The sequence below is a fragment of the Ixodes scapularis genome, unplaced genomic scaffold, assembly GCF_016920785.2.
Source record: "Ixodes scapularis isolate PalLabHiFi unplaced genomic scaffold, ASM1692078v2 PGA_scaffold2__306_contigs__length_199485367, whole genome shotgun sequence".
NCBI lineage: Eukaryota > Metazoa > Arthropoda > Arachnida > Ixodida > Ixodidae > Ixodes > Ixodes scapularis.
In genome coordinates, this window is record NW_024609857.1 from 20,313,255 (window position 1) to 20,336,534 (window position 23,280).

A 23,280-nucleotide genomic window follows, 5' to 3' on the forward strand; every position below is an offset into this window, starting at 1 on the left:
ATCCTTACTAAAAGAAGAAGAAGAAAAAAATCAGCAGAGTGCGTTGCGCATATAAGGCGTCTTTCTGCCAGTATAAGACCTAAGGATTGCGCCACTGTCAGTCCGGCTCGCGTCAACTCGCGGTCATGATTCATGCTAGAATTGGTTTTATAAAACCTTAAAACTACAGTTTTTCTGTTTCAGAAAACTTAAAAAAACGTTTGAAAGTACACTTAAAAAGTTTTAGATGGAAACGATGTGTGAGTGAGAAATATTGTTGTACGGCACATGCAACGGCGCCAGATAACCGCCGCATTATTTTTTTACATTTGGAATGGATCTAAGATTATCCAAGAAGGCTACGGATCCAGATGAGTTTGTGCAGTGCCTTCTGTTGTGTCTATTTTGAAGAAAATTGATGAATTGATAGATTTATGAAATGTTGTCTCCGAGGAATCGTTTACTTAATTTGGTGTCATTTTAATTAAGAAAACATCTTTGGCCTACAAACAAAATCCTTCTACAGTCGCGGTGATAGCTTGACTACATTGGCACGGTAGGCTCACAAACCCCGCATTGTACATTTGAGAGCATAAAAAAATTGTCTACGGATTATCTTAAGTTTGGACGACAATCATAACATCGCAGCACAAATGTTGTTGTTGTTTTATTTTTGCTTTGTTGCTGTTGTTTTATTTTTGCTTTGCTTTTGGGAGGGGGAGATTGATTTGGTTTTTCATGTGCCCAATAGAAGCCAAGAGCCGCTTAGTTCAGCCCTTGGAGTCAGATGGTGGCGATTCACTGAAATAAGCGGCCCTTTCAAGCACGGCAGGACTGGAATCGCGCCTATCAAGACCAGCCGTGCCCTTTGAAGCGAATGGCGGCGGAGCACTTGTTCGTGTCACGTGCCTTGCGCGTTCCCAGAACAAAAGTTGGCGCCACTTGCGTGAAACGCGAAGCGTGAACTTCATTAAGGGGACTTTATGCCTAAAGCGCGTGGCATGCCGCCTACTTAGGCAGACAAATAACCAGTCACTGTTTCTTTTCTTTTATTTTCATTTAATAACACTATCCTAACACTATCATTGCATCAAATATGAAGAAGTGCTGTAATTTCTTCTAAGGACCCTGCAAAATAAAACGTACAAGCGAATCTATAGTCGAACACGCCCGGCGTTGTGGAACAGACGGATGTTTGAGGACATCAAATGTGAACTATGAAATCATTGCGACAGACTTCGAAAGCTCCAGCTCACTTGTTCCGACTCCGTCCCAATACATCGCACTTTCTATGTCTGGTTGAAAAAAGCGCCGTTTCCTAATGGCGAGGCGAGCGTAATTATCCACTCTACAGGCCGACAGATCGTTCAAACGAGGACCTTTCATTTCTAAAGTCTCGCCGGATGGAGTCAGGCTTTGAAATATCGCGTGCAGGGCCAGAAAATTAGTTTTCGCCCCTCCCCTCCCCCCCTTTTTCCCCCCTCTTGAGAACGGAATGTCTGTTTGCGCCTGTCACCGGAGTTAGCCAAAGCTTGAAATTTAGTTGCCCGCCCTTACGAAAACCACGCAGCAAAAGTGGTACAGTGAAATCCGTTTCATCTATCAACGAGGGCTGCATAAAAACGGAGGTCGTTTAAACGTTCCCCATAGGGAGAATTCACTGGCGGCCATTGCTGGGTGCGCGACTACTGAGCGCGTGATGACGGCGCGCTTCCACAATTATTTGGCAGCGTGCATTCCACAACATCAAGATTGTCGGTCTTAACAGCTTATTAATGTGAGCTTGTTCCGAGCACGCGCTTTTAACGGCGTTCCCAAATATGGCGTCCAGTGAATACGCTATATAGCACTCAGTAGCGAGTTTTAGTATTTCGTATACGAGCGAACGCGAGCGCCGTGGGTTTGCGCTAGCGTTGCGTGTTCAACACTGCGCGCGCGCGCAGAGCCCAAGCTGCGTTCTTAGATTGGCACAGATCGATGACACGCATGCACAGTGTGCAGCACGCAACACGAATGCAGACGCACACAACGCTTGCGTCTGCTACTATATGCAATACTAAAACGTTATGTTGTTAAAATCCCGGCATATGTGCAAAGTGCCAAAGCGCGAGTGCTGTTGCTGCGCAGTATATAGAAAAAAAAAAGAAACCGTATTTTCTTTGGTTGTTATTAAAGGTGATGTCATTTGATATTAATTATTTGGGGTTCGTTCGCCCCCTGAGTTGTCCATTGATTTGACGAGCTCCTCGTTGGCGAATCGCTTCGGCAAATTTAGCGCGCCCCGTTAGACGTCCGTTGAGCCAACACCGGCTAGAATGATCGAAGCTTGCGAACAGCTTCCTCTATTACTAGGTGACGTCATAACGCTCGGATGGCGACAACTCGGCGATTTGGCCCGACCTCGACGCCGGGCGTCCCTCTACGTGTTGATTGGACACGAGGCCCAGCCGAACGCTGACGTAGCCCTCGTGTCCAATCTGCGCTCGATATCGCTGCGGTGACGTCGAAATGCGCGGGCAGTCCACGAACACTGTCTGAGGCCTGTTGTTTTTTTTTTCTTTGTACCATGGTATCGGAACATTGGTTATGTAAAAACTGTGTGCAGACATGTTCGAAGCATAAGTATGAATGCAAGAATGAATGAATGAATTTGTTTGTTTCTGACGGAAAAAGTCTGAAAGGTGCTAGGGCAAAAGAAGACGAAATTGTCTTCTGACTGGTCCTTGCACCTGGTTACAACATACTGAAACAAAAGTACCTTGAAAATGCTTGAAGTGTGTCCGCATATAACTCTGCCACCATGTGTGTGGCGAACGCTGCGTCTTTTGTACTATGTATTGCGGCCTTACTTAAGCCGGGGTGACACTGCTCTCCTGTGGCAAGGTATAGATCGGACAAACCGGTAGATGCTTAAACGACGAGCTCAGGGAGCACGACTAATCCCTGAGAGCTACGGTCGTCGTCCACCTAACGGTGCACTGCGGGACTTGCAAGTGCAAACCATCCTTCGATGACACAGCTATCTTAGGAAAGCACCGAGATAAGGTGACAAGGTAAGTGACTGACGCATTCCACATTGTTAAGTACGGGGCGTAATGTGTCAGTATGCCATCGCTGGAGCTATCAGAAAAAAAAAACGCTTTTTATTACTACAAATGGGGGAGAAGGGGGGGGGGGGGGGGGGGGCTAGCGATTCGCTGATAGTTGAAGCCCTTTTTGAAGAGACAATTTGGGTAGCGCAAGCGTGGTTGACTGTACCTTTTATGTTTTCCTGCTTTCTGTTTTCACCCTTAAACATTTAGTTGCGAGTCAGCGCTCGTCCTGTGTTGTGTTCTTTCTCTTAGTTATCGTTGTTACGCGCTGTTTCACCTACACCATGTTAAACGTCCACCAACTAGCCCAGCTCTCTACTTTGTTAGAGCATTTGAAAAAAGATAATAAGCTTAACCAAAGGACTACAGAGTAAACTGAAGCAAGGTGTGTAGCTGCAGTTTACAGCTACACACCTTGCTACAGCTGCGGAAGACGCAGAAAAAGTGTTTGCGTCTTCTACTTCTCCTTGCGTGCTTTACTTTGCGACGTTTTATTCATACTGATTAAGAATGTACAGGCAGAAATATTAAAAAGCACAAAAAAAAATCCAACGATAAAAAAAAAGAAAATAAAAAAACCAATGCACACCGAAGACAAGTAAAGAGTACACGAGTAAGAGGAAGAAGCAAAATAATAAAATGAAAAGAAAGTGGAAAGAGCAAAGTGTGATCCTCCCTGTATTGATCCCGAAGTAGTCTGATCTCTGAAGAGTTGCTTCGGGGTCGGAATGCGGACGCCGCGTCGACAACATCTCGCGTGAAATGAGTCACGGCTGGCTGCCAGCTCAGTTTTATGCACCGCCGTTGGTACCTCTGCCCGTCGCAACATCGTGCACGTATATACCCGATTTCGCTGCAGGCAAACCCGCCACAGAGCAAACAAACGAGCTCTCGCTCCCGTCTGCTTTTTTGTTTCTTTTTTCTTTGGCGTCGAAGCACATAGAGTCGAGAGAGTTTGGCCCCCGGCGACATTTGTTTGCACGCGTTCGCCATCGCGTATACACGGAAAAAAAGGGGGAGGGGGGCTGCGGGTTTCCTTCGTACATAATGTGTACTTCGAACACGTCTGCACACAGATTATGTACGACCAACGCGGCAGAAGCGTTAAACAAGGAATAAAAACACATGCAGACTGTCTTTTGTATATAACGTATGAGGAGTGTGACCACGGCTTTACGCTCATGCATTCCGTCTCTTTCCCTCTCGCTCTCTCCTTGCTGAATAATGTTTTTTGGTGTTTGGTTCATCTTCTTGCCGCCTAGAGCTATCTGATTCCGTCGGCATCGTTTTTGTTTCGTTTGTTTTTGTTTCCTTCGCCGATTCTCCGTTCGTTATTAGGTCTCCGCTTACAGCGGCATTACGGCAAACGCCACTCCGATCAATATAGGTCTAATTACGACTGAAAATGCGAGAGGACTCATTTCTGGGAATATCGTCTTTCTTTTTTTTAATTTAATGAAGTCGATTTAAGCTGTTCTTAAGCACTTGATATTTTTATTCTATTTTCAACGTGGCGTTAGTTTACTGCCAGAGCGTCGTTGGATTTCTAATTAGGCAGCTGGCTACATACTGGGCTATTCGATTATCTACTGCATGCATTTGCACGCGTGAGCTGATTTGCGTGAGCGCGTTACCGCCTGCCTAATTGCCATTAGAGAAAAAGTTATTTTTTTAGTTGGTACACTTACCTAATTTATTTATTTTAAATTGACTTTAAGTCTACAGTGATAACGCAGCAGCGGAAAGGGTTAACTTTATTTTTTAAATATTTTTTAACCACCCCAAATAGGATGACAACAACAACAACTATGATGACAACTAGCGCGAGCGTATACAATTGACGGGAAAAGATGTTAATCCGGATTCTGACTTAGAAATTTGTCGTCCATATCCCTTACACCTTGCGAGATAACCGGCCCGAAAACATAAAGTGTGAGAAACTTGCACTTTGAGTCCACGACGTTGTGCACTCTAGAAAAAGCTCGCTCGTCTACTTTCCCGCACTGCACTCGGAGAGCCAATCACCGCAACTTACGGAGGCAGCTCAGCGAATAACTATGCCGAAACATATGTTTAGACCAAAAAACGCAGTCTGAGTTGTGACATTAAGCAATGCAGGCGTGACGTTTTGCATTGCTTAATGTCACAACTCAGACTGCGTTTTTTTGTCTAAACATATGTTTCGGCATCGTCATTCGCTGAGCTGCCTCTGTAAGTTGCGGTGATTGGCTCTCCGAGTGCAGTGCGGGAAAGCAGACGCATGGACTTCTTTTTTTTAGAGTGTAGAGCAGGGTACCTTACCACAAATGGGTCATTTACGCGTGAGATGTTCCTGCTTAATAAACGGACTGCCCTCACCCCAAGAAATCTGTAACATCTACTTTACCGCAATGCACACGAGAGAGTCAATCGCTGCCACTACAGAGGCAACTCAGCGAACAATAAAACTAAAAATATGTTTAGTAAAAAAAAGAAAAAAATCGGCAGAGACACATAAAATTGCTTACGTGTAGGAATGCGAAAGCATTCTTACACGCAGCGCATTCGTACAAGCAGCGCGCCACATCTTCCTTTTTCACACGGCGAGCCGGCGGTGATATCGCGCTCCCCCACTGCGCAGGCGCAGCAAACCCCACCGGCTTCACGACGGCTTCCGTGTCGAAGCATCTGCGTTGCATTATTTTTCTTTGTGTTTTATTCCTCAGGCGTGCCCGTTTTGACCTTGAGCGGCGCGTGCTTGATGACGTATTTTTACGACCATTTTTCGGGCACAACGCCGATGCCTTTTCGCGCAATGGGACAAGTGAGAGGGGGTAGAAGCTGAGCTAGTTGGTGGTACATATTACAACGTTTAAACCAGCTGAACTACGAAATTAGGGAGAAAGGAGTAAAGACAAGTGATCGCTGGTTTCTCTGGAGCGATCACTTGTCTTTACTCCTTTCTCCCTAATTTCGTAGTTCAGCTGGTTTAACCGTTGTAACAAGTAAGGTTTTCGCCTTAAAAAAATATCCCAATGCACTGTGACTCTGAGTGTAACGTTTCGCCAAGCTCAATGCCCCAGTTCCTTAGGTCTAAACATATTCTCAGCCTCGTCGTTTGCCCAGCTCGCTTCGCACACTGAAGCGATTGGCTCTTTGAACTGCTTTACGGGAAGCTAAAGACGCTTCGGAATTTCTTAGATTGCATACCCTCATTGTAGCCAGACGCTGTTCCTCCGCGATGCGCAAGTAGTCCGCCAGTACACGTAGCAGAAAGCGCGTTTCAAAACTGTCCTTCGTTTATTTCAGTGTTTTTGTTCTTTCTGTGTGAACTATAGACCGATACCAAGGCAAGCGTCGCGCTGACGTCACATATCTCGTCGTGGCTAATGCCTCTGCTGATTGGTCCGCGGAGGAATTTGAAGCCACGGCTGGTACGCGGGGGTGTTTATGTGGCGCATTGTTTTTTTAAACTTTTATTCGGCCACAAAATAATTTCTCAGAAGGTTTTGTTTACGGTGGAAAAGCGAGAAAAGGATCTGTGGTCGAGTGGCTTAACGTAACTCAGCTCGGACCACGCCTGGAGCAAAAGCTCGGGCTGCATAAGCCAGGGATCCTGGATTCAGTCCCCATTCCTGGCCGTTTCGATCTGGATGAGCATCGTGCACCAGCGTGCGGTCGTGTATCGCCACTGCGCGGTGCACGTTAAAGCCTCCAGGCTAGCGGTGGTAGTGTACTGGCTGAATGTCTCATCTACAGCGAAGACGCCAGACGCCTAATGGGGTTGACTATTCCAATGCCTAAGCCCACACACAGTTCAATTTTTATTCAGTTAAAAAAAAAAAAAAAAAAGAAAGAAACATAGATTGCACCGCGACAGGGCAGGCGAAAGATCTGATGCTGTAATTTCATCATTTTTCAGTATTTCTTGCACCCAACTATTTCTTATTGTTTGCGTAACGAAAAATCGTCTAAAATTTAAAAACGAATTTTTTCTTTTGCAGAGTTTTTTTTTAGCTCTTTTGATTTGCTGTACAATGAGCCCGGGTGGGTGGTCATTGGTTAACTTTTCGTTCAGTTCTCAGCCGCCATTCGCACATTCGTTTCTGGTCAATTTAGTAGGTGGACTTAGCCAACCCGTTAAAGACCCCAGGCTAGCCCAGGCTAGGAGTCGTACTGTATTGGTTAAATTTGTCATCCACGGTAGAGACAGCAGACTGTCTGAATAAACACACAACAGAAGTAGCCTTTCGACATCGGGTACGAGCGCCGATATGTTTCGGTGGCGCACTCTTATGATTTATTTTGTCATGTCAAGGCCAGGATTCTCCTTGCCATGATTGGCAGAATTTGCCTCTACATCGTCTTGATTGACAGGATTTGCTTCACAGTGAACCGGCGAGTGGGAAGGCAGTATCAGTATACGGGCAGCTATGGTCTGGCCAATCGCAAAAGTCGCTAATAAGGAAGGGTGACCCACCTTCTGGGCTTTCCTCTTGTCTGCCCTCTGGCTCTGGTGGTAAATCCTAGAGAAGTTGGACACGATGACAGGCACAGGCAGCGCGATGACGAGCACCCCGCTTAGGGAGCACACGCCGCCCACAATCTTGCCCGTGATCGTGTCAGGCACCATATCGCCGTACCTGCGTTCAAAGAAGACTTCGTCAGACACCACTCGAGGCTCAGCCTAACAGTTTAGATTAGGGCAGTTATCGTAACATAAAAAAGTACACCACCTAGTTGTGGGCAATACGGGATTCACTGTAAAAGAATCTGCCGAGCACCATTCTCAGTAGATATAATATCATAGTAAATATAATTCTAGATATAATATCATAGCAGATATAATAGTTTTTGGGGAGAACGGCTGCTATGATAAGTGTAGCGTATCCTATGGAATACGTATGTTTCCAAGCACAACATCTAGATGGCGTTTTAACGTACTCTATGGGACACACAGTTTCGAAATGAAAATCAAGATGGCGCTTCAAACGACGGGAAGCGAGCTGAAGGGAGTGAGGGGAGGGGGGGGGGGGGGTGGAGTACTCCCGTCCGCGGTGGCTCCACAAGGGGGTTCCACAACTGAGCTAATCTAGGAACGTTGACTACAGTCGCCTGCAGAATCGGGTGATGCCCGAAGCCTTCGTTTGCAGTCAACTTCATTAGTGCACCCTAAACACACAACGTGCTGGTTTGCGACCGGAACCAACTGGAGGCTGGTTCGCCACATTGATAACTGGTGTTAAACCCTGCCGAACAGGGTCAAAGATATATTCACTTTGGGAGCTATTATAAACCCGCGTATCTCAGGCCTGTAGTAAACTTTACAACTTCATCAAAACATCTGAAGTGCCATTGGGGCACGCCGCACACCTGCTCTTGCAGACCGCAATACCGCACAGATGTTCGCAATACCACCTAGAACATGGGTTGACATTGATTTGTAGGATATCCGAACTTCGCACATTTTCACCTTCGGAAATCTCCGTTAGAGAAGGCTTTCAGACATCCATGTATAACAACGAAAACCACAAAGAGAAACCCAATCTTCTTCAGAGTATTACGTAGTATGGTATGGAGGGACTGGAAACTAAACGGATTACAAGCCTTGAAGAAAATTTTTGAAAGGTGTCGAACGAAAAAACGCTTTCACTGGCTGGATCTTAAACAAACCGAGCAGAATAAAAGCATACCGATTGTACGCAAGCGCACTCGTTGAAAGCTCAAAAATTGTCCAATGGAGCCGAAGAGGAGCTCACCGACGAGCTTTTGTTTCGGTCAACAAAAAGGTATCGTATGCTTATGTTTGAGTCCGTGCTTAAGTATTTTAGCACGTACTAGTTTGGCTTTTTATATGTCTATTCTCCGTATGCCTATTTTCACTCATTAAAAAGTTGATTAACACATTTTAATTAAGTATTTGAGTTATCTTGACAATTTGCCTCGTATAGTATGTCAAGCTGGTGATAGTATAACTCACCCGCACAAACCGAATTAGTGTGACTTTCACGGCTTTTTATTAAAACACATCTGTTAAGCCTAGGAAAAAACAAAAACAAATATATTTCGTTTTACATCCACCAGGACGGCTTCTACTTGACAATGATATTAAAACAAGAAACGAAACATTAAAACGTCTCAGTGGATCTGAGGCAACGCGCTGGCCTATGAATCCCTATTTGTCGCTCAAAATACCGCCGAGGTGCCAGCAATCTGACGGACGTCAATCTGAGATTTCGGTTGCACGTCAAAAGGTCTCCAGTTGGTTAAAATAAACCCGTGCTTTTTTTTTTTTTTTTTTTTTTTTGCAGGTGCGTGGCATATGACCTTTCTTGGTTTGGCTTGTAAAACCCAAGATCCTAATCTTTGCTTCGTTTTACCTTAGCTCAGAGCGAATTTAACGCTACGCGCTGATGAAGCCGATGAAGCAGTGCCAAGGTCATGCAGTTTGTTTTCTTTCTGTGCCTGTGCGATCGGGCTAAACCTTGTGCATTGGGGGTCGGTAGCCGAGGGTGTTGGCGCACGACAGCTCGGAGCACCTGGACGAAATGCGCGAGTGCGAGCTGCGTCCAAAGCACGGAGCTCACGCTGCAGAGCCTGCAGGGACCCTGGGTTCAATGCCCCATCTGGATGAGCATCGTACCGGCGTGCCGTCGTGTATCACTACTACGTGACGCACGTCACAAACTCCAGGCTAGCATTCGTACTGCACTGGCTAAGTTTCTAATCTACAGAGAATAACAATGTCGCAGTACGAAACTCCTTGTGTCTAAAACAGTAACGACTAGGTAACGACTAATTTACAATGCGCCGTGACATTGCATTTTTAATGTGTGCGCACGTTCGTGTATTTTTTTTTTCGTCTACATTTTTTATAGGTGGCTCTTACTTATGACGAAACAGAGCATAGTTGTTGGACTTCCGGGGAAATATTATAAAATTAAAAAATAAATACGCCAAAGCAAAAAAAGAAAAAAAATATTAGCGCGTTTAGTTTAAGAAAACAAAAAATTAGAGCAGTTATTACAATTGTCTTTTAAATGCGATGATAGTTCGCGCCTAATTCACTTTTTGTTTGAGTGTACCGAAAACTATAAAAGCGAGTTCCATGCTTTCAACGGCTCTACAGAGCACGTGCGCTTGTTCACTTGAAAAGATAGTTCAGGGCAGCGCGCTCGTGCTTGCAGGTTTCGCTTCGCTCGCACGCATGCTGAAACCAGGAGGAGCTTGAAGGAGGAGGGGAGGAGGAGGGAGGAGGAATATACCATCCCCCCAGTACCCTTCCCTCCCTCTCCTCAAGAGCTGCGCTCCGATTCGGCGTTACAAGGTGTTTTAAACGTCTTTCTTTTTTTAATTATAAATTAACACGTTTCACTGTTTTGATGTTACACGTAGGCATAAGCGCCATATTCAAGGAACATTATGTCCATACACAAACTGAACATAATGAACTTATCTTTTTTACGGTTTCGCCTAAATATTCTCCCGAAGAAAACCCAAATAAAAACGAAAAAAAGTCAGCAATTCACGTGGTTTGGCTCCTAGAAACAGAAAAAAAAATTGAAGTGTAACTTTTTTTTTTAAGTTTTAGGGAGAAAAAGAAACGAGTAACTTAAGTGCGTTACCCGTTACTTTTTTAAAAAGTAACGAGGACATTACTACGTTACCAAACAAAGTAACGCGTTACCGGTAACGCCGTTACTTGTAACGCGTTACCGCCAATACTGGACTTGACATTAAAGCACTCTATTTCGTAGGATATATGAAGTCTGCTCATTTTCACCTCCGGAAATCTTCGTTAGAGAAGGCTTTCAGACATCTATGTATAACAACTCAAACCACAAAGGGAGAGTCAATCGTTTTTCAGTACATTACGCAGTATGTAGGGAGGATGCTTCACTGACTGGAAATTAAACGGATTGCAAGCCTTCAAGGATATTTCTGATAGGTGTCGATCGATAAAGCGCATCCTCTGGCTGGATCTCAAACAAACCGAGCAGAATATAAGCACACCGATTGTATGCAAGCGCACTGGTTAAAAGCGCGAAAATTGTCCAACAGGGCCGAAGAGAAGCTCACCGACGAGCTGTAGTTCGGGTCAACAAAAAATTAGGCTTATGTTTGAGTTCGTGCTTATTTTTTTAAGCACGTACTAGTTTGTCTTTTCATATGTCTATTCTCCGTGTGTCTATTCTCACTAATTATAAAAAAAGAAAAAATTATTAACACATTTTACCAAATTATTTGAGTTACCTTGACAATTTACCCCGTATAGTATGTCAACCTGGCGGTATAACTTACCCGCACAAACCGAATTAGTGTGGCTTTCACGGCTTTTTGTTAAAACACATCTGTTAAGTGAAAAAAAAAAACAAAAAAAAAACGGTATTTTATTTTGCAGCCACCTGGGTGGCTCTTACTTGACAATGATACTACAACAAGGCACGAAACATTCAAACGTCTCAGTGGCTCTGAGCCAACGCGCTGGTCTATGAATAGCTATTTGTCGGGTTTGAATACCGGCCGAGGTGCCCGCAGTCGGACGGGGGTCAATCTGAGATTTTGGTTGCACGTCAAAAGGTTTCCGGCTGATTGAAATAAACCCGTTTTTTTTTTGTTTTTTTTTTTCAGTTTTTGCTAGTAAAACTCTAAGCTACGAATATTTGCTTCGTTTTACCTTAGCTCAAGCAAATTTAATGCTACGCGCTGATAACGTAAGTGAAACAGCGCCAAGGTCATGCAGTTTGTTTTCTTTCTGTGCCTGTGCGATCGGGCTAAACCAAGTGCGGTGGGGTATCGGTGGCAAAGTGTGTTAGCGCACCATAGCTCGGAGCACGATAAGAAATGCGCGAGTGCGAGCTTCGTTACAAGCACGGAGCTCACGCTGCAGAATCTGTAGAGACCCTGGGTTCAACGCCCTATCTGGATGAGCATCGTACCGGCGTGCGGTCTTGTATCACTACTACGTGATGCACGTCACAAACTCCAGGCTAGTAGTCGTACTGCACTGGCTAAGTTTCTAATCGACTGTGGGTAACAGTGTCGCCGTACGAAACTCCTTGTGTCTAAAATATTAACGACTAATTTACAATGCGCCGTGACATTGCATTTCTAATGAGTGCGCACGTTCGTGTTTTTTTTTTCTTCTACATTTTTGATAGGTGGCTCTTATTTATGACGTAACAGAGTGTAGTTGGTGGACTTCCCGGGAATTATTACATAATTAAGAAATAAACACGCCAAAGCAAAAAAGAAAAATGGCCCATTTATTTTAAGAAAACAGAACATTAGAGCAGTTATTACAGTTCACATATTTAGATGCGATAGCCTGCCCCCCCCCCCCCCCCCCCGCCCCCCGCCCCCCCCCCCACCCCAGTTTGCGCATAAATCACTTTATGTTTGAGCGTACCAAAAGCTATAAAAGCGAGTTCCATGCTTTGAACGCTCTACCGAGCACGTGCGCTTGTTCACCTGGAAAGATAGTTCAGGGCAGCATGCTCGTGCTTGTAGACTCCGTTTCGCTCGCAGGTATGCTGAAACCAAATACTTTAGTAGCAAAGTATTTGGTGAACCAAAGCTTACCTTCTGCATATGTGCAAAGCCCTCAGTTTTCACGAGGCTACACGCTTGTTTATCATTACTGATTTCGTCTGTAGTACTACTGTGATTCAGCTCGTACTCTTTTGTGTGTGACATGCGTTAGGGAGCGAGGTAACCCAGGGGCAAACTATTTTGCCGATTGAAGAAAAAAACAATGCTACTGGCCTTGTGTGTCACAATAAACACACTTCACATGTGGTCGCTTGTGTAGGTAAGCAATGTTGTTTCTCAAGAACAACTGCGACAGTATGAAATCACATGGCAAAAACTCGGAGTCATCACGCGCTCTCTTCAAAACCCTCGTTAGCCATTGAATACTCCTAGTTGAAGCCATGATGATAAGTAGGTGTCAGCGGGTGGTGTTTCTCTATCAACCCAAAGTTCCTACTTTCCATTGTAAGCAATCCGGAGACAGCTTACAACAAGCCTGAAGATTATAAGGTACTATGAACATTCAAACGTAAAGGCCTGAGCGGTATGTATACAAGCTTTCGATGCACCCTTAACATTCGATGCGCTCGACGCTAGTAAAAAATGTTGCGCTGGTAAAGTGTTCATCAGCGTGCGATATGGGTACTCACATCATATGTCATGCAACGTCAAACTCCACCCTTTGCATATTTTAAATTTTTTGCATGCCACTGGTTTGCTCACAGAAATCACTAAATTAAATCAGCTACATTGCTCAAACTCCGTGCAATGCGGAGCGGAAGTCCGTCTGCTTCTTTCAGGCGTTGTGATGATGTCAGAACGCCAAACTCTTATTGGCTGATTTAAAAAAAAAATACTTAAAAGGCCTCAAGGTACCCAGCACACCCCGAGGCCTACCCATTATCCTCTAACTCAAAGCCAATCAGACCTCGGCGTCGTTCTGACGTCACTGCAACGTCATAGATAGCACTCGTCGAGAAATTCGTCTGCTTCTAGCACAGGAGGTGCTAGAAGCAGACGACTTCCTCTTCCCGTAGCTATCTATATAAACAAAATCTTTGACTGGCCAGTCATTTTATTCATCACTGAACTCGTACTAGAACGAATGTTATCATTTAATGTTGTGATTGAATTTTTAACCTAGGCATTACTTTGGTTATATATTAAGTGTAAGACTCCCCTACTAGTCCTACTCTGGGTTTTTAAACTCAATATACACACCTTGAGCCATATTTGTTTTAGGGGTTTCACGGTTTTAGTCGAAATGAACACCCCGATGACCCAGATGAAACACTCGACCGGAAGAAAATAGTTTATTTGCTTTAATTATTGTGGTATTTAATTTCTCAAGCTAGAGTTTTTGAACGCCACGTCTATCACGGCATCACGTTTTTTTCCGGAAATCACTAAAGAGCAAAAAACATGCACGGCAAAAGGTTTGGCCTGTTATATAAATCTGGCCATAATGACCTCCGAAATTCCCGGTGTGCTAAACGCGCACATGCATTTTTTTTTTTTTTTGTCAACGCGTTGGTAGTTTTGTTGTACATGTGTCTCGCTATTAGCGAGTTTTAGAGTAGAGGGCCCCAAAGCTGTTGGTGCCCCAAACAGCTCGGGGCATCGCAGTGGGCATGCGCAGAAGTTCTGCGGATGCGCAGTGGGACACCCCATGCTGTTTGAAGTATCCGAAGCTTAGGAGCCCCCCATTATAAAACTCGCTATTAGCTCAGAACTAGCTCCGGACGATTTGTGCGCCTTGTTTTGATCACATTTGCTGGAGACGTGAGCTCAGAGCGTAGGCAGCTGCCCCCTTTGCAGAACTGGCGGAGCCGTGCGCGCCCCGGAGAACGCTCGCGCGGAGGAAAACAAGCGGAAGACCAGGGATGTCAATTTCAGGACATAGAAAACTACCCCATTGTATGGAAGCGCCACCACACATGGTTTATTGCGATGATGTACAGGTCTCGAAGCCGATCCCATCGTCATCTGTTGGTTCAGAATCACACTAACCAAGGGTAAGGTTGCACCTCAATGCTCGAATCCACAAGATAAACGGCGGGGCATTTGAAAACGAAACGTATGCCTGCCATTCCGAAGCACTGGTGCCTGGGAATTTGTAGGATGACTGGACAATACCTAAGGATGTAGGGGCTATGCAAAGTAACGAGAAGGACAAAGACACGGGTCAAGTTCAGCTATATAGCAACATCGATTATTTTTTCCGCTAATAAAATATTCAGAGAACAGTTATGTATATGATTGAAGCGCAGCTAGAATACCATTAAGGAAGGGCCTGCAAGCAAATGTCAGCAAACAGCCGGAATCTAAGAGCAAACGCATGTAACGCAAACAAAAAGATTCCTAACATAAAGATCAAACGGAGAATCACGTGGGGAAGTCACTGGGATTCTAAAATAAGAACACTAAGACGCTGACGTCACTGAAAACTCTAAAATACATTCGCATCAAAAAAGATAATCACGAACATGGATTTTAGATTCAAAGAGAACCTCTTGTTTATTTTTTTTTTTTTAGCTAACAAAACATTTTGTGCCAACGTTTACGCTGACTAGCGTGTCGCTTAAAACACATTTGGTCGAACTTAGGCTATGGCTTTAAATATTTCATGATGTGTGCTTTCCGGCCGCAAAACAAACAGAAAATCCCGACGCGTAGACGAACCAGCATTTATAAACAAACTTCAGCATTTTTTAACTTGAACTGAGCAATCGGAAAAGTGTTCTTTTTTTTTTTCTTCCTTTTTCTTGTGCAAAAAAAAAAAAAAAAAAAGTATATATATATATATATATATTTCAGTTACTGCTTCGTTACTTATTTTCAACGTGCCGGCATTGCAACGGATGAACACGAAACCCGAACCCATATTATGTACGTCTGATTTAGGTACAACACCATCTTCAGATTGCACTCGCTGTACGGCGGGCGCGCCAATTTAAGAGTGCTGCCTACAGGCTTCTGCGCTACAGGCTAAGCTAAACAGGTGTGAGCGAGTGGGACTCACCTTTTGTAACCTCTCTCGTGAGTTGCCACTCGGATCATTTTGACGTTTATATATGACAATACCTTTAACGCCAGTGATACAGAAATGCTAATTCGGCTTGATGTATCATCTTGTAAAATATCCAACTATCCACAAAGAAGCTTCTTAACATCAAGGAAGTAACATACGCTTGTTGGCTGTATGTTTTTTACCTACTGACGTAAAAAGTGATTGGAACCCTCTAGTAGTAAGGGTGAGAAGTATGAGTGTGTTGATGAAGTTTCATCGGGGTAGAAAGCTTTCTAAAACGTAAGTAATCAGTTTCTTAGCCGCTTTAATACTTCTGAATTTTTTAATTGACCATGACCATATATGCAGAGCACCACCATTGAAGTGTACGTTTGATTTTCACGACCTCTCATTCGCATATTGACTATTCACCACTTCGAGTCTTTAATAGAATAATCTCCTGTAAACTTTAAATGCGAAAGCAGGAGCCCGTCTTGTAAGTTTGTTGACAGTTTCATGTAGCTCTTTTCGATCAACGGCCGCCCACAACTAAACCCCCTTGAGCGAGCAATACGTTTAAGCTCGCATGCCTGCGCTCGACACGTATTAACCACAGGACGAAGCGATATCCATACTCGAATCATTAGGAAATCAATCACGCCCCAAAACGAGCAAACAGGCATCCAACGATTTTTCAGAACCCAAAAACGATAATAAAATTAATAGCAACTCGATTAATGACGTACTGTAGCATCACCACCTCCTTCGATTCCAACTACGCGCAAGAAATAATAACACGCACCAAAATCGGGCAAGTAAACAAAACACACACACACAAAAAAAAAAAAAAAAAAAAAAAGAGAGAAAAGGTATAACTTGCCCGAACAAGCAATCTCGAAGTCCCGAATTTCCGTCCCCGACGCCGTGCCACTATATATAAGCACCTCCACGGTGTGGAGGGGTAACTATGAACTACATCAAAAGAACAACTACAACAACAACAACAACACAATGTTGAGGACCGCCCAAAAACAATGTCACGCGCATCGGCAACAAAAACACGCACAAAAGAAGAAGAATGTGAGGAAGGAGGTGCGACGAAGACGGCGCGGAACCCCAAGAAGCGATAAAGCAGGCGCCTCTAGTGGCAGGATACGGAAGGAGGTGTGAGTATCGTACGGGAGCCAGGGGTGCCTCCCCGCTTGGCGGAGGTTGGCGGCCCCCGAACTAGCGCCGCCGAGTGCATTATAGACGCTTCTCTGGCGCTATGATTGATGCGGCTAGCGGGAGCAACTCGGTTTGGGGGAGTCTCCCGGGAAAGCGAAGTAACGAAAAAATTCCGCTTTTGCTGCGCGTTTTTTGCTTCTTTTTTTTTCATCCACGACGGAGGGAGGCTAGGTGAAGAAAACGAAAGAATAATAACGTACATATTCACACCCTGCGTTTTTTGTGGGTGTCGGTTATCACCTTAAGGAGTCAGGTTACGCTGTAGGAGTGCGTGAAAGAGTTTACGTTATATCCAGGATCTCATTTTAGAGATTTGCGCGGAAAATTTGTCCAAAGCAGAACTCCGGAGATGCCAACCATTTGATCAACTCTCGTAACAATAAAAAAAAAAATAAAAAAAAAAAAAAAAAAAAAAAAACTTGAGAGTTTTATTTGCGGGATCGTTACAAGTCCTTACTGACAAGCTCGAAAGGACTGACACCTAAGGCTCAAAACAAAAGTGTAAGAAAGTAAGACGTCTGAAAGTATGATGTGTGAGTGCGCCCATGGCGAAGCCAAGGTCGCATTTGTCGATCACTCAACAAGCTCCGTTCTTACATTTGCGCAACTAAAATCACGACTGCTCATGCAGATATTTGTTAGTTCACTTTATATTCACTCTAGTACTAAGAGCTTAACAAACGTGGGTCGTGGTTTGTTTTCTTAATATTCTTCTTGCTTTGTGATTCGTTGTTCGCATTCTTAACAGCTAATCCTGAAATCTCATTGGCTACCTGAACATGTCAGCGACTATAGCAATACGACACCGCCTAAAAAAAAAAAAAAAACAGAATTTTAAAAGGAGAGAGTCACAAAGATTAAAGCAGCTCAAAATTACTTTCCGTTTTCATTTAATTTTTTTTGTAAATTTTTTTCTTTTTTTTTGTCTCACCCTACTTTGATAAGTCGACTTCAATTATTACCTTTGACATTCGAGTGGCGCACCGCTCTCTGGAAATCAAGACCCGTGCCTTTCCGCTATTTCCCACTCCTTTTAAACCTTCTATTTTTTTCCCCTTCCAGCCTGATAAAGCTTCGTCTGATTCTGTGTTCGTTTAGCCGTTTTTTTCTCCTTTTTCCTTTCTCCTTCTTCTTAATCCTCTACGTACATATGTGACCGAGGACGATAGTTTGTGCGTTCCGAACGATGCGTATATGTTTTCGTTGGCTGCGAGATTTATGGCCGAAGCCCTCGCGTTTCGAGCCGAGCGAGAAATGATTTACTCCGAGAGGAATCAGATTGATCAAAGGCTAGTGCAAATGAGCGTTTTGCCCGAATGATGAATGGAACCACCGGCCGTGATTTCCCGGAGTGTAATGGAGACGCCCCGACGTTCGCTTATTACAGCTACTGCGCTGTTTAGGACCCGGACCTGTCTGCACTAAGGACGAGAAAACACGCGCGGTTCGGAAGTGAGTTGCGTCGCTTTAATGTATTTGTATAACATTTATGCGTTGACAGCTACTGAAATAAAGGAACTAAATATCGCGACTCGCTACTCACTAAGACAAAGTGCTTCTTTGCCGTACTAGCGTGGCAAAGACAGTGGTGACACAATAATATTAATAATCATCTTGTGTGTACATGTTTTACAGCCAGAAGTATAGTCAGCACCAATGAGCGTCTAGTGTCTCAGCTGTAGATGTGAAATTCAGCCAGTGCAGTAGAACCGATAGCCTGGGATTTATTTTTAACGTGCATCACGCAGTAGTAATACGTGACCGCACGCCCGTGCGATGCTCACCCTGATAGAAGTGAACAGGGGTGGTGATTGAACCCAGAGGCCCTAAACTCGTTAAACACAAAGTTGGGGCCGAAGTTGAGGAAGCGCATCGAATGGACAATCGCGATGATGACTTGGCGCTTTTGTCGCCAACATCCAATCGCCGCGTTCCGCGAAATTTCGGCTCCAACTTTGTGTTTGACGAGATTAGGGCCCCAGGATTCCTGGGTTCTGCAGCGGCAGCTTTAGCTACACGTGTTCCGAGCTGTTGTGCGCTAGCCCACTCGGCCACCGATCCCCAAGCGGTAACGCAGAACATGCTGTGGTCGCCTAGAGAAAGCTTTGCACACATAGGGACGTTGGATGCCACAAATGGTATTCGTGTCAGCTTTGCCGAAGTCGCTGGACGCGGCTTCGCTGCGGGTCCGCGAGCGGCGTCGTACCTGCTATATTTCCATCCGCGCAGAGCGGCACCTGCCTGGCTGAGTTGTGCGCGCGATTGTTAGCTGTCTGTCAGCGGCATGGGGCGTCGTAGTGCAAAGAGCCGGCCGAAGTAAGACAGCCGGGGATAATCGTGTGCGCGGACGCAAGTGGACCTCGAAGAGGAATCCCCTGCCGCCATGAGATTCCAGCGTTCTGTTGTAAAGCCTGACCCGCTCGTTCGAGGACCTGGGAGCACCCCTCGAAAGCTCCGTATACCCAACGGCTGATCTCACGCAAAAAATACTCAGAGCCTGTTGGACCGTGGGACACAGTGGGCTGAGCGTGGGGAAAGCAAAACATAATAAGAAGGCGGCAGCGCAGCAGTGTGCCTAGGTTGCAGAGAGCTTCCAACCGCTCGACCGGGGTTACGTGGTTAAAGGGCCGCGTTCGCAATACAAGCTGCGAGGAGGAGCCGAAGGCGTAGATCCCTTAGAAGCGTCTCAAGCGTCTCTGCCTCTTCGCCCGCTTCTCTCCTGAACCTATAACAGGGCAACGCACGCGTACCTGCGATCAATTTGCCCGAGACCCTCAGGAGGCATACGTCATTAAATTCCAAACTCTCTTTAAATATTTTAAGTTGCGCGTTCCCTTAAATTTATGCACTCTACAGCACCGAGGGGAGGAGTGCGCAAACAAAGCACGCCAAATATAGCGGTTTTTTTTTTTCGAACGCATTAACTATTTTATAGAGCGAAGCCGGCGCTTTGTTTGTCCAGCGAAAACGGCACCTAAATTCCCATTGGCTGCGACACGTCATATCAGACGCTTCGTCACGGAAGCCAGCGGGGGGCCGCTCAAGGTCAAAGCGGACGCGCCTCGGAAATAAAACGCAAAGAAAAGCGCAGCAACGCAGATGCGTCGTCACGGATGCCGCGGAGCCGGCGGGTGCGCCGCGCCTGCGCAGTGAGGGAACTGGATGCCACCGCCAGAGCGCCGTGTTAAAAAAAAAAAAAAAAAAGAAAAGAAAAGGAAGACGGGCGCGCCGTTTGTAAAAATGCACTGCGTGTAGGAATGCTTTCGCATTCCTACACGTAAGCAGTCTTAAGTACCTCTGCCGAATTGTTTTTATTCCCTGCTTTTCTGCCTCATTCTCTGGCGCTCTTTCTCTGGCGAAGTCCGGAGCGCGCTGGTTTCACGGAGCAGAGCGTCGCTGTATGTCTGAATGCGTGATGCTTTCCCCTCGCCGGGGGTAACACGGAGGCACTCGAGGAAGGGGTTCGGCTGGCAGTGGTGTGCAAACAGTGAGGAGACGAGTTCTGTGTCAGCGGTAGGCAAACAGTCGGCCTGTCAATTTCCGTTCCATGGTTGGAGATCAGATATGGTCAGGTGCCAGCCATATAACACAGTTAGTGTTAAAAGTAACTATGTACGTTATTCGTTACTGCGATTCAAAGTAAGCGCGTTACGTAAGCTTGAAGTACCGCGTTATTTTCCTCGTTACTGCGATGTATCGTTTTTTTGTCGGAGCAGTAGCACCGCTTCTAATAACTGACGTAGTTAATGATACCTCGTGTTTTAACGCGTTCATTAGGAGATAATCGTGGTTATACAGACATGTCTTGAGCTTACCTTTTTATGGTCAATTTAACGTTTTTTTATTCGTACAAATTACAGGCCCGAGCTGGGGTGAGGGCTAGCTTGGGTGCTTGTGTTGTATACATCCCCCTCAGACGTAACTAAGCACCGTTACTGGTTACTTCTTCAAAAAGCAACGAAAATACGTTACTTTTTACTATTCTTAAAACTTAACTCGGTCATTACTTCTTTACGCAAACAAGTAGCTAAGTACAATTAACGCGAACGCGTTACCTACAAGTATGTGCTTTGTATTACTCATTCGTTTCGTATCAGATTATACAAATATCAGCTCATTTCAAAGCAAAGTAAACTCCACAAAGGAACCATTTCGTCGTTTACCCTGAGACTGGGTTTTTTTTAGAAGAGCAGAAGTAACAGAAAAAACAGACAGGTCTTGAGACCTGTCTGTTTTTTCGGTTACTTCTGCTCTTCTAAAAAAAACCCAGTCTCAGGGTAAACGACGAAAGGGTTGACATCCACCAGCTAGCCTGTACTTTGACTCTTTTCCAGAAAGAACTTTGTTTGGGGTTGCTACGGCACGAATTAACGCGGTATGCCTGTATTATGTGCCAACACTAAAGTGACTTACTTCTCGAATACAAAACGCTAAATTTTTGGGGGTCAAATGCTTCGCGTCAGCGGTGACATTATGGTCGGTACAATAAAATTCGGCTGCTATACAAAAACATTCTAGAGCCCGTCCACTTCCCGTGAAGATGGAGGACCAGCGAAGCTGTTATTTTTACGACGTCTAGGACGATGCCTAGAGGACGACGTCTCGGACAACCGCAAGGACGACTTCCTGGACGACCTCGAGGACGGCGCCTAGAGGACCACGTCTAGCACGACTGAAAGGACGAATTCTAGGATGACCTTGAGGACGACGTCTAGGACGACCTCAAGGATGACTTCTAGGACGACCTCGAGGACGCCCTCAAGGATGACTCCTAGGACGACCCCGAGGACGACCTGAAGGACGACCCCGAGGACGACCTCGAGGACGCCCTCACGGATGACTCCTAGGACGACCTCGAGGACGACTTCTAGGCCGACCTCTAGGACGACCGGAAGGACGACTTCTAGGATGACCTTGAGAACGTTTCCTAGAGATGATAACAAGGAATCAGGATCTCACTATCTAATAATGGCAAGGAAGGCTGACTCACGCTGGTTGCCCCCTCTCTTTATTTTTATTTATTCGTACTTGCCATGACAAAATGGGGAGTTTTCTGTCCACATCCGCGGACGCATTTTTTTCCCAGATCCTAGCGCATACCAGCTTTGCTGTAAAACGACAAACGAAAGTTTAATCGTCATTTACTCATCACGCGAACGATTTGACAAACTTTCGGAAGCCCCAAAAATATCTAGAGAAGACGACGATAGCACTCTTATAATTGCAAAATGATCTCGATGACAGCTAAAAAAAACATGCTACCGATAGAATGTCATTTAACTCGAAAACAACTTTAATTAATTGCTTCCGGTGAAAAGGGAAACAGCAGCAGCTCGACGAAGTCTAATTTGTTCGTAAGCCCCTCAGGTCTAGGATCGCGTCAAGCCAAAATAAGCTCGTTAGCAACTTAAACCGTCGCTCAGAAACTTAGGCAAAAGTAAATTAATATAAAAGGGAGACTTGGTAGGCTTTGCTCTCGTGTTTATCTCGCCACGTTCGCTGTTGCTCAAAGAGAACCATTCTCGAAGGACAACAAATCAAGAAGGAACCAACATATTAAAATAGCCGGATTACGATGCAAAAAAAAAAAAGTTTCTATGGAATTATAAATGGTCTTTCGACGCGTTAATTAGCGTCTAATTTATTTGTTGTTCACGAATACAGGAGCAGGATTATGCTTGTCTTTTGGTAAGAAAATCCTCACTAAGTCTTGATGACATACTTGAGCCAGTTGTGGATCGACAACGACAAAGTAACTCCCCCCCCCCCCCCCCCCCCCCCCCAATGACGACTAGATCTGACCAGACATGTGCGTAACACGTTGCGTGTAACGAGTTACTTCTACCCAGTGTTGGGTAAAGTACATCTTAGAGGTACTTAAACTAAAGTACAAAGTAAATGAGACGTGATGTACTTCAAGTAAAGTGGTAAGTACACTGGGTGCAATGTACTTGAAGTCAAGTACTATAAATACAATGTACTTTCAAAGTAAAGTACGAGTATTTTAACACAACCTTTCATGACGCTCTTTCATTCCCCTATACTTTGATATTTTTTAACTGGTATGCATTGCACGGGGCCCAGGGGTAATCAGGGGTGCAATGCCTCTTTTCAAAAACAGTGGCAAATATTTGATAAAGTCAAGTTGCCATAAACAGCGCACTAGATCTGTTCGTTTCGCAAGATGGTTGCAGCTTTTTTTATTATCGGTGCTCAATTTTTTAATTTATAAGATCGTCCAAAACGTTTGGCAGATCCTAGAATGCGGATATTTTAAAGATTATGAAACAAAATATTTGCTTCAGGGTAGCAAATTCATGTTTTTCCTAAATACTTGGCGTAACGCCTTTCAATGTCCCTTGAGGTGCGGGCCGTTTTCGCTTCCCGATATTTAGATATGCGAATTCTAGATTCTAAGTGAAAACTCTGAGTGTCCGAAATTTCTGGCGAAACAATTAAGGC

The 23,280-nt window shown here is 44.9% G+C and overlaps 1 protein-coding gene across 3 annotated transcripts in view; it reads right to left on the minus strand.

Moving 5' to 3' along the window:
- Window positions 1–23,280, minus strand: part of LOC8024605 (potassium voltage-gated channel protein Shal) — a 312,928-nt gene that overhangs the window by 48,143 nt on the left and 241,505 nt on the right. For all 3 annotated transcript variants that reach the window (XM_042291762.1, XM_042291763.1, XM_042291764.1), the window contains exon 2: window positions 7,531–7,693. In XM_042291762.1, the coding sequence (XP_042147696.1) occupies window positions 7,531–7,693 (163 nt within the window). The remainder of the gene's footprint in view (window positions 1–7,530; window positions 7,694–23,280) is intronic.